Here is a 12,371-nt window from a genome sequence, read left to right on the forward strand (position 1 = left end):
TGTAAAATTGTTTTTACAAGTGAAAATATTTTTTTAGAATTTTGACATTGTTTCGTTTATTATTTGGAGGCTTATATACAACTGATTATTTTTCAAACTTTTTCATGGGTTTGTGAGTTACAGTTATTGAAAAATTTATTGGATACAAATTAGAAGAACAATTGAAGCAAAGAAACTTAACATTGAAATAAGCAGTTGTTAGAATCTGTATTGATACAGTCTTTATAGTGCTTCACATGGTATACTGCTTTCCACGGTATAGTGCTTCACATTTTTTATTGCTTCACATTGTAAAAAATGGGAATAAAATTTTAAACTTTGACGTATACTAATTTGCTGAGACACTATATTCTCAAACTCTTCTGGAAAGAGTGAAAGCACAAACTTTGTTATCGCCTTATTCAGACTTAGTGATTACAGTAATTGGCTTAAGACATGTCCGACAGAGAAAAAGATTTATAAAATTTACCTTAGCTGAAGTAAGACCAGTCATTTTTTAAACCCCCTGAGAATTTAACCTGAGAGTGACTGTTGTATTCTGTAAGGATTAACTCTGATATATACAAGTGGGAATTTAATATAATACAAAGTAACGAACTGTGGTATACATGTACATGTAAAGAAAAATCACCAACAGAGAAAATCTTATAGCTTGTTCTGTTGGTGGCTGGTTGATAGATTTACATTGTTTACATCAAATTAAGGAGAAGAAGTCATATACCAATGTTTTCTAAGTTTATTAAGGAGAAAAAAATCAGAAATTTAATCTGTTATATGTAGATTTTATAGGATTACATATAATATAGAAACAATAGGCTGGAAATTGGAATTCTATTTTTAGACATAGTGTAACATTTGGTACATTCAGTGGGGATTATAACACTCAAATTCAATAAACTTTGTGACTGGATAGAAATCTGTGTTTCAGCTCTATATGATTATAGACGTACATGTATTTTGTGAGAAGTGTGATGTACATCATATACATGTACATGTTATGGGTGACACTAAAGTATGAAATCTTGACAAATTCTTGTCAATGAACGTAATATTAGGTATTACATGCATGTAGAGGTGATGATGACAGATTTACATGTATGTAATACATTCAAGTTATTTCCATATATGAATTTGGATTAAAATATTTGTGTAAGTGTTTTAACTTAAAGGATCAATTATTTTTAAATATTTGCGATTGAAGTAAAAAAAAATGAACGAAGAAATGTTGAAATGGTGATTTTAAATACTTGCAATTGATGAAGAAAAAAAATTAAAGAGGAAATGTTGGAATAGTGAACTTTTTTGAAGAATTATTGCAGTTGAAAAATATCTTCATTACAAACAATGAGGAAAGCCTATTCATTTAACGCGCTTAGACGCAACGATCCCCTAAGATGGTCTAAAAGTTTGAATGATTTAAGGATCCAGAAAAACGTCAATTTCTTGTACGACAGATTTAATGGACCTGTACAAGTAAGTAGTAATGTAATCCAAAATATTTTTGTGGATACTTTATTTTACTTTTTAAGAGATAAGTAACCTCAGAGTTCCATTACTAAAACAGCATGGGTTTTGTTCATTGTTGAAGGCTAACCGTGACCCAGCATGGATTTTGTTCATTGTTGAAGGTTTACCGTGACACGGCATGGGTTTCGTTCATTGTTGAAGGCTAACCGTGACTCAGCATGGGTTTTGTTCATTGTTGAATGCTAACCATGACCCAGAATGGGTTTTGTTCATTGTTGAAGGCTAACCGTGACCCAGCATGGGTTTTGTTCATTGTTGAAGGCTAACCGTGACCCTGGAATGAGCATGGGTTTTGTTCATTGTTGAAGGCTGTATGGTATCTATATTTACTTACATCTACATTATTTTGGTGGATAATTGTTTCATTGGCAATTAATATTTGACATTAATAAATTACATTTTGTCATTATTCTGGCCTTTTTATAGATTACCATACAGTATGTTGGGTTTTTTGCTCATTGTTGAAGGCTTTATGGTGACCTATAGTTGTTAACTTGTATGGCATTTGGTTTCTGGTGGAGAGTCTTCTCATAATGGAAATAATGTCACATGTGATTTTATATTTATTAAAAACGATTTTTATCCAGTTTTGTAAAGTATTTTCTTTTCAACTCTGAGGAATTGGGGTAATTTCTGTGAAAGTATAGTCATTCTAAAGTGTCATTAGAGATTGTGTAATTTTATTTGTGGTCTATTAGAAAGTCTGGTGGACACATGACTTAATGCTGATGACAATATAAAAATAAGGAGATGTGTATGATTTCCAATGAAATAACTTTCCACCAGAGCCCAAATTAAGTAGATGTAACTAACAGCTTTCAACAATGAGGAAAACGAATACTGGAAAGCAAGCAAGTTATAAAAGGACGAAAGTGTCCTTTAATATGTTAAGTAAACTTAGATACGTTTCATATAAAAATAAGAAGATGTGGTATGATTTGCCAATGAGACAACTCTCCACAAGAGACCAAACGACATAGAAATTAACAACTATAAGTCACTGTACGGCCTTCGATAATGAGTAAAACCCATACCCCATAGTCAGCTCATGTTCATCATGTAGTCTATCTTTTTTGTGCTCTTGAAATCGCGAGACACAATTAAATAACTTACAATTTATAAATCAGATCTTTGTAGTTTACTTCAGTATGGGATTTACTAATATGTTGTGGATTTATTTATTTTCGTGAATACCAATTTTCTTGGATTAAAAACAATTTGAATTTCATGGCTATTTGATTTCGTGGTTTAACAAAATTCTTCATACAAACATATAGAAAATTTGTTCTTTTATAAACATTTAAATTCGTTGTTCACCTTTACTCAAGAAATCCACGAAAATTGATATCTCACGAATAATAATGAACCCACTGGTATCTATATAATATGTATATTAAAACCTGACTTGATTATTTAAACTGTTTGTAAGAAAGTTTGCCAGATATTTAATGTGATGAATTTATAGAGTCTGCCAGATAAGTTATAAATTTGATACTTTAATACAAAATGTCATAATAATCTGTTACATTATAATTCTGTATAACATAAATCTGCCATCATCTAATCCCGTCTTAATTCTACCAAGATGTGGGTTTAATGCAAGGTAAGATTTTTTCTTCAAATAAGTATATATGTATATAAAACTGGATTCATTATTATTCGTAGGGTAACAATTTTCGTGGATTTCGTGGATTATAAAACTATAGATAAATCACAATTTTAGTGTTCAAGGAAAGACCAATTATCTATAAACATGTAGAATTTGGAAAAACAACAAAATCCATAAAAATGAAAATGTTCTCTAGTCCACGATAATTTATTCTTAGAATTAGTATAGGTATATACTGTGGATATTATTTGTAGGGTAAATATTTTCGTGGATTTCGTGGATAAACTATAGATAAATCACAAATTGTTTATAATCATGTTATGATGTAAAGACGATGACAAAACAACAAAATCCATGAAAATGAAAATGTTGATCTCCAGTCCAAGAAAATTTGTACCCATAAAAATAAATTAATCCGCAGTAAACCTTGGAAGACTGGTTACTTGTTCAATATCTTTGGAAAACTGGTTACTGGTTCAATATCTTTGGAAAACTGGTTACTGGTTCAATATCTTTGGAAAACTGGTTACTGGTTCAATATCTTTGAAAAACTGGTTACTTGTTCAATATCTTTGGAAAACTGGTTACTGGTTCAATATCTTTGAAAAACTGGTTACTTGTTCAATATCTTTGGAAAACTGGTTACTGGTTCAATATCTTTGAAAAACTGGTTACTGGTTCAATATTTTTGGAAAACTGGTAACTCAGGTTCAATATCTTTGGAAAACTGGTTACTGGTTCAATATCTTTGGAAAACTGGTTACTGGTTCAATATCTTTGGAAAACTGGTTACTGGTTCAATATCTTTGGAAGACTGGTTACTGGTTCAATATCTTTCTGTTGCAAAGTGGTAAATCTGAAAAATAAGTTTGGAATCAGTAAGTTTGTTGGTTAACAAACAGAAATTCACAAAAGTGATCAAACAAAAAGTCACATTTAAGTCAATTTGTTAAAATAATGTTTCAGTAAAAATTTGTTTTGTTGAATGAAGATTTATCAAATTTTAATCTTACAAATTATTTCTTTAAGTACGTGCATGATCCAATCAATTAACTTTACAAGCAGCTTTCATATGTTATTTTTCTTAATCATTTCAGAAAAAAAAAATCATAATAAATTTCACTTACAAATGCAAAAAAAAAAAAAAATATCAGTCCTTTTGTTAGTCAAGGAAATATTACTGGTAATTATAGAGACTGAAAGGTTGTTCTAAATTTAGTTATTTGTATCTGAGGTATGTTATTCCTGCTGACTTCAACTTCGTACTTTATTTGGCCTTTTTAACTTTTTTTATTTGAACGTCACTGATGATTCTTTTTAGACGAAACGCACGTCTGGTGTACAAAATTTTAATTTACTTATGCCAATTAAGGACAAGTTTCATTATCTTTCAGTATGTGGTAACAACTGTGTGGTATTTATTTCCAGAAGAAAAAAAATAATTAATCAAGGAAATATTAATTACCAAGACTGAAACATGGCTTTTGTTCAAAATTTAGTTTTTTTAAAATGTCTTTGGTACTTTATTCCTGCTTTATGCAAATACAGGACAAGTTTCGTGATCTTTCAGTATGTTGCAATTACTGTGCTCTTAATCTTAATTCTTTTGATATATGTAGGTGAAATTCAACTTTTGACCATGGATAATTCGTGTTGAGAAAAAAATTGATTTTAAAACATTTAGATACAATAATTTTTCAACCAATTTTCTAGTAATTAGAAATTAGATTTCTCCCTTGATGATAAAACCTTGTAAATTAATTTTGTCTGACAAGGTTCAGACATGGTTACATAATTGAAATTAATAATCTAATTGCTATCTACACAAAGTGGCTTTTAATTGCAATAATTAACAAACAAAGACATGTACCTGAGTCTTATCATGACATCAAAGAAATTTAAACGAACTTAATGAAGCCAGGTGAGTGTTATATTCAACACCTTTTTACCTGTAATCAGAGGAAGAATCATACCCCAAGTACCCCAGTCTAGACGTTTACTCAAATTAATATAATGAATTTGAAGATATGGTTTCATGGAATTTCTTAAGATTTAAAGTTCTGACTTCTGATTAAAGGAAAGATTGTATCATCTTCTCTCTGTCTTTAAATGGGTGAAAATTGAATTAAAGTCTACCTTTTAAACATAAGACTAAAGGTATAAAGTATATTCATTAGGAATTTAAGAAATGGCATATATGTGTGGGGGGGGGGGAGGAGGGGGGGCAATATTGGTTTGAAAAAGTTGCTCATTTATATATGAGGCCTAAAATGTGTAATTATAATAATAATAATAATGACTATGAAGAGAGGGGGACTGATCATTAGCATTCACTTATATACCTATAAGAACTCGTTAAAAAACAGTACATAGATTACAATTTTTTAACACAAGAGTTTTTTTTTCTACCCAACCTTCTTTACATACCTTCCATATTTTCCTGGCAAAAAACAAAAATTATGGAAGTTAGTTATAATGATTTTATATAAAGAATTTAGAAAATGTTCTTAAAACTTGAACTGTGCACATTCAAAAATGTCCATAAAATATGATAGGAAAGAATAGAAATTAAGGCGTAGGTATAGAGGCTGGAAACATAATTTGTTTTTTGTTGGCCTTCAATGTAACACATCAAATCCTAGAAAATGGCCCAAATAAAGTTTGAAACAACACTAGAGTTTCAATTGACCGATTCCTTACAATATTGATGATCTCTTGTTTGTGGTTTACATTTGTGAACAATTTTGATTCTATTCAAATAATGCTGTGAGGCTCCAAAGGAGAAGGTTGTGTGTCTTGGTAAAAAAAAAGGAAAAAAGGAATTCTTAAGGTTAGTATTTATATCTTATCAAAAAACATGTCTTGGACGAAATAAAACAAGTCAATAAGCGAAAAACTATATCAAAAGAAAACAACATGACATCCAAAATAATGACAAACAGCAGTCTACAAAACACCAAATAGAAAACTACAGACAGAGCAACACGACTTTTTGTCAGTGACTTTTTGTCTGTGACTTTTTGTCCTGTGACTTTCTGTCCTTCATTAAGCGACACAAACCTCACTAGTAATACAGTGGTCAATTACTGGACATTTTGGAATAACCAATCAAAACTTTTACTGACAAAGATGGTTTTGGCATTTTATTTTGGAAACACTTCCTTTTCGTTCACCCCCCTACCCCCTCTTTTTTTTATTTGTTTTAACAAGCCTAGGAATACATCAATGGGGTTCAAAAATAAGTCTAATGTCATTATAATAAGTAATGATCTTTATTTTGAACTTTTGTTGTTATAAATGGTCATATATTATAGTAAAATTTACTGTCAGCAAATTTTAAACTTTATGAAAATATGATATGATATTAAGATTATAAAATAGGTTAAGGATGTCATAAATAACTGAACAGCTCTCCATTTACTTCCATATACCATTACATTCTACCTACATTTCCTTCTGATCAGGAGTCACCTGAATAAGGTAAAAGTTTTGTTACATTCTACATAAATTCCATCGAATCAGGAGTCGCCTTATTAAGGTAAAAGTTTTGTTACATTCTACATAAATTCCCTCGAATCAGGAGTCGCCTAAATAAGGTAAAAGTTTTGTTACATTCCCAAACATTTCTCTCTGAACAGGAGTAGCCTTATATTAAGTTAGTTAAATTCTATTCTTCTCAGGAGTCACCTAAATAAGGTGAGGTTTCTGCAATTTTTTGTGGTGCTTTTTAAGGGAAAATTATCTTGATTTATAAAAGAACACTGGTGTCACCACAATAAGGACATGTTTTGTTGCATTCTATAAACCTTCCTTCTGGAGTCTGAGTTACCTATTAAAACTAAGGTAAGGCTTTAAGCTTAAATGTTATTGCAATGTTTATTTCAAATGAAAAATTAATTTTTTTATTAATTTAGGAAAATCTAAAAATTCAAGAAAAATGCAGTTTATTTCAAAACAAAATATTAAGAATTGTTAGAAAATGGGTAATTTATGAATTTGTACATGAGAAATCTCTCAGTGACTTTAAAAATATGGTATTTGACCCCAGCCAATTTTTAGGGAAAATTTAGAACATCACATTTCTATTTGAAACTTTGTCTGAACAATCAGTAAAACATTTTATGATACAATGGAGCTTTACTTTACTATTCTATTTTTAAATATAAAATAAAATGATTTTGCATCTATGTTTCACAAAACTCCATATTCCCTATTATTAAATAACTAATATAAATAATTAAAAAATATATTTAAAAAGAATATTTGATTGAAAAGTAACTTCAAAATTTGAGTGAGTATAACAAATATTGTGGTCATCCATTACATGTGCAATACAGACCAGGAACTTATGGTTATCAAATGACCTGAAGCAATGGTCACTTAATTCATGGTTGACTGAACACCTGTATGTCAAAGGGTTATGACCTTAGGCTGTCAATCAATTGTTTGTATTGTTACACCTGATTGGTTTCTAATTGTAAACAAATAACATGGATTAAATAGTAATTAAATCTCATTAGGTAGAGTTAATCTGTAGTCATATAAAAATAAATAACAATTGGACACTTCATTATCCAATTCAACTGTCAACACGACCTGACATCTTGAGAAAGTTGACGATTCTGTCATTTGTCTTTTGTGTCAGTAATTTCATGTGGTGATCATTTTTTTGAATTACAAAAGTAAACAGTAAGAGAGATTTTATCCTTGGAATTGTATTGTTACTTACCAGTTAGGAAAATTGCATGTGTTTTGTATCCTGAAAATAAAAAAGCTCAGCCGGGGAAAAATGATGATGAAAATCTGTAATCGCTGTCAGAAATATGTCACATCCAAACTACATATTTGTCAGGTAAAATTATCTAATTATATCTTTTTATATGTCAGTTTTGTTTAAAACTATGAAATCATATTAAAATAATGGTAACAATGAACTTTTCAGTCATTATTAATTGAAAACATGAAGCTGGAATTTTTAAGGAATTGCCATAACTGTCCACATGAGTTATAACTAGACAATGAGACTTGGTGTGAAAGGGAAATTGTTTACACTCTTGACAAACTTTAGATATAGCAGTGTACCCTCACAGTTTACTGAATAACAGAGGTATCATAGCCTTATACAGGAATATTATTGTACATATGCATTCAAATAATCCAATGTTAATGACAGTTCAATGGTTTATATTTGTTACTAAAATATTTCAAACTTCTGATATTAGCGCTAAAAGAATATGGGATATTTCCTAAGTTTTCTATTGCTACTGCCCTTGATTTGAGAAGATGAAATGTAAGTGCACCTTTTAGAATAAGAGACCAACATTCCTACGCTTCTTGATTTTAGAAGATGAAATGTAAGGAACCTTTTAGAATAAGAGACCAACATTCCGACTCTTCTTGATTTGAGAAGATGAAATGTAAGAATAAGAGACCAACATTCCCACTCCCCTTGATTTGAGAAGATGAAATGTAAGGATAAGAGACCAACATTCCAATTATTTTTCAATCTGTAAGCTGGTCATTGCCATTTGTCTGGTTGAGAGTGTAACCAGATTGACCTATGGTCACCTATTGTCCAGTTTTAAGTGTTCAGCTTTCATCCAGTATGATATTAGAATTAGAATTCCTCTTGTATAGAAATGATATCCTCCCAATATAAAATGATTACACTAAGAAACATTGCAGAGAAGTTTGCCAAGATATTTGTTAACAGTTATTAATAGATATATGTCTTCAGTCATTAGTTATTTTTCGTTCAGCAACCTGTGGGTAATAATGCCATAGGAATAGATTGATATACTGTAGGATTTAACCATGAAAATCCCTTCTAATATTTTTCGTAAACTTAAGGTAAGAACATTTATTGTTGAAGCATTTATATGTTGGTGCAGGGTTCTCACTAAGGATTTTTGAAGGCGAGTGCAGGGACTCCTCATTTTTTGGGATTGGTGAGTCCAACAGTAAGAAGCAGAAACATTGATTTATTATTTTAGTATCCATGACCTATTATAGAGCAATGAAATGACATTAAATTCAGGTTACTTTTAAACTTTTGCTATGAAATGGTGATATGTGTGTTCAGTTTATACAAAATTTTTCAATCTTGATGCATCTTTGGATTCACCAGTTTTGAAAATGGTGAGTCCAGACAGATTTTCATGAGTTCAGGACTCATGGATTCGCCTAAGTGAGAACCCTGTTGATGGCAATTTATTTTTGTAGAACACAAACTTTTAATTCCTTTTCCCCTCTTGTTAAGGTATGATATGAATAATGTATTATGTTTTTTGTTTTTTTTTAATTCAAGTTTCTTTCTGCTTTAGTCTGTTAGTTGATAGGTGAAAACCTAATGTGGTGAGTTATCTGACCTTTGTTAACTATCGAACATTTCCAATACTAAACAAAATTTATTGGAGTGGTAAAAAATATTGTTAATATTAAACTATCAACAACCAATCATTCTAAAATAAATTAAAACGTTGATTATGACATAACTTTTAGGCTAAAACGTTGATTATGACATAACTCTTCGGCTAAAACGTTCAGATTTGACATTTTAATGTGGTATATAAACTGTGAAAATTTGATGTTTTTTTCGCCCCCAATATTACATGTATACCTGTGAGGTATGTAATAACGACTTAGTAATGGGCTGGTTATACTTGTTATACCACCTGGACCTGTTTTATAACTACATCGTAACATGTATTACATAGCCATCAGGCACCCGACGTTCACTTGTAAAATAGGCACAACATTAGAACTGCTTCCATCAAATAAAAGTTGCGTATCCACTGGTCCACAAATTTTTGTAAAGTTACGAATTCACTTATCTCCAGAGTTCATGTTAGTCTGGAGCTGAGGTCCAGTGCCTGTTTATTTCTTGGAGGGAACATTTGATTTTTGAACAACACAAGCCCAGAAACATAGGTAGAGCAATAAATGTGTGTGGAATCAAAAAATGTACAGATAACTTATAGTTTTTCTTTGTCTCTGGATTGTAACAGCATTGGTCTTTCCATGTTATATTAATATACAATGATGACATTACGTCTGACTTTGTTAGAAGTAACGCCCATAACATTATCATCAAGTATTAATTAGTATCCATAAAGAAACAGGAAATTGAATTAATCGCCATGATTTTTTACTAGATAAATATTTAACATTCTTATAGGACCTTATCTATCTGCATAACAGCACTCCAGAAATGTTAGAATATTTAATGTATGTAAGATTATGAGCCAAAAAAAGTTCATTTCCCTATGTGGTGTATGTAAAATAAAAAAAACAAAATCATTTTAGCTATGTATAGCCTTTCTGCCAGGAGACAAAAACAAGTACCGTATATATTTTTTGGCCTTAGTAAAGAAATATATTTTAGAGGTTCGCATTATATTCATAAATAAGACCGTTAATTTTTATATTTATATTCGATGAATTGAATAACCGTCAATCTGGTTAATGGGTGGGATAGTTATAAGTTTTGACAAACAAAAAAATATTTTTGAGAATTCAACATAAGGTTTTAAATTTGACTAGTAGTCTAATAAACGGCTTTAATGTGTGGCAGATACATCATCAAACAAAATGGATTATCCATTTATCAGAGGATTGGAATAAAATTGAAGTAAACTGAGAATGTGTTAATTTTACTAATAAAGTGAAAACATGTACTATTTACAAAAGTTATATAATTATATCTAAATAATAAACTTCAAACGTTACAAGTAAAGATTTGAAATGTAAATATTTACATAACAAATAAACAAACACATTACAATAATAAACAAACACATTTGTGGGATAAAGGGAGTTAAATCTGAATTATAAACAGATTAAAGGGCAGATAATCTGATAATTATAATAGTAATTTAGTGTAAATTTATTACTATTGTTATTTAGATAATTATGGATTAAAAAGAAAATATGGACTTTCTATAAAATGTACTGGTTAAATAACAACTAGCAGTGAAAATTGTCAGCTTAAGATGAAAAAATAACTTCCATTATTGTGAAGCTGATTTTAATGCTTGAGTTGTCAGGGGAAAAGACTTTATTTTTTGTTGTGGTCTAGTATATTATAAGAGAAAGTATAATGTAAAAAAACAACGATGGAAAGAAAATAAAAGCTAATTTCATATTTGAAAAATAATATTCTTGAAAATTAAAAAGAAAAGTGATAGACTGATAAATTGCAAATTTAATAATTACTCAGATTAGATTGAAGACTGATTAATTACTCAGAATAGATTGAAGACTGATTAATTACAGGTAAATAAAGATGAAAAGGATTGCTTCAGGTGTCCAGACTTGTGTAATTACCTGTAATTAATTACTTCAAAGGTAGAAGATATCAGTTGTATTTACTAATTATCTGTACAATATTGAGTTGTCTGCCGGTACATGCAACAATTTAGTCTAGAATTTTTACCTTCACAACAAATAAACTTTGAATTTCAATTTTATTTTAGATGTTGTTTGTTAATTTATTCATATTATACTCTAAATTCAGAAATTAATTCCTGCATCTATTACTGTGAATTGGCAAAAATGCTGATTGCAAAAAAATTTTAAGATTGAAAATTCCTGCTGAATTTATGAATGCAAGTTTTTATTATTGTGTAAGGACCTGATACTGTCACATTTCTAGCATTGATAAAAAAATTTGCAATAATTTCTGAATTTACAGTATTGTCTTCTCAGAACATCTCCATATTTTAAGTAGATCATGATAACATTACATTCTTATTGATAATATAACAACACATCATAGGACATGCATTGTACTTAAGTAGTATTCCCCCAAATAAAACACTCTGTTGATGATAACATTCTGAAATATGTCAAATGAATACATGTATCAGTACAGCTCTGATATTATCCAATGTTTAGCTGTACATGTCAGATAATCCTGTATGTATACAAAAAATGGTATCAGTAGAGCTCTGATAGTCCTCTATTTAGCTGTCAGATTATTTTAAAGAAGGGGACATCTTTATGGAAGTGAAATGTATACATGTTTTAGTAGAGCTCTGATATTGTCCTCAGTTTAGCTGTCAGATTATCCAGGGGACATGTTTATCACTTATAACAAATAGTTTGTCTGATTATATTTTATTTGGAGGTCTTTTAATAGGATTTGTGTATGAATCCCCATCTTTTACATAGACTAAATGAACTGATGGATTAAGATTTACATAAAACATATTAAATATACCTGGAGACTTTAAGG

At 29.9% G+C, this 12,371-nt stretch overlaps 1 protein-coding gene across 18 annotated transcripts in view; it reads left to right on the forward strand.

Moving 5' to 3' along the window:
* LOC127731659 (tight junction protein ZO-1-like) overlaps window positions 1-12,371 on the forward strand; it is a 611,031-nt gene that overhangs the window by 43,726 nt on the left and 554,934 nt on the right. The window contains exon 1 of one of the 18 annotated variants that reach the window (XM_052240423.1): window positions 296-1,473. The exons of the other annotated variants lie outside the window; for them this stretch is intronic. Within the exon in view, the coding sequence (XP_052096383.1) occupies window positions 1,345-1,473 (129 nt within the window). The 5' untranslated portion in view covers window positions 296-1,344. Of the gene's footprint in view, window positions 1-295; window positions 1,474-12,371 lie in introns of those variants that run through there. 18 annotated transcript variants of the gene reach the window in all.

Source organism: Mytilus californianus, unplaced genomic scaffold (assembly GCF_021869535.1).
Source record: "Mytilus californianus isolate M0D057914Y unplaced genomic scaffold, xbMytCali1.0.p SCAF_20, whole genome shotgun sequence".
Taxonomy (NCBI): domain Eukaryota; kingdom Metazoa; phylum Mollusca; class Bivalvia; order Mytilida; family Mytilidae; genus Mytilus; species Mytilus californianus.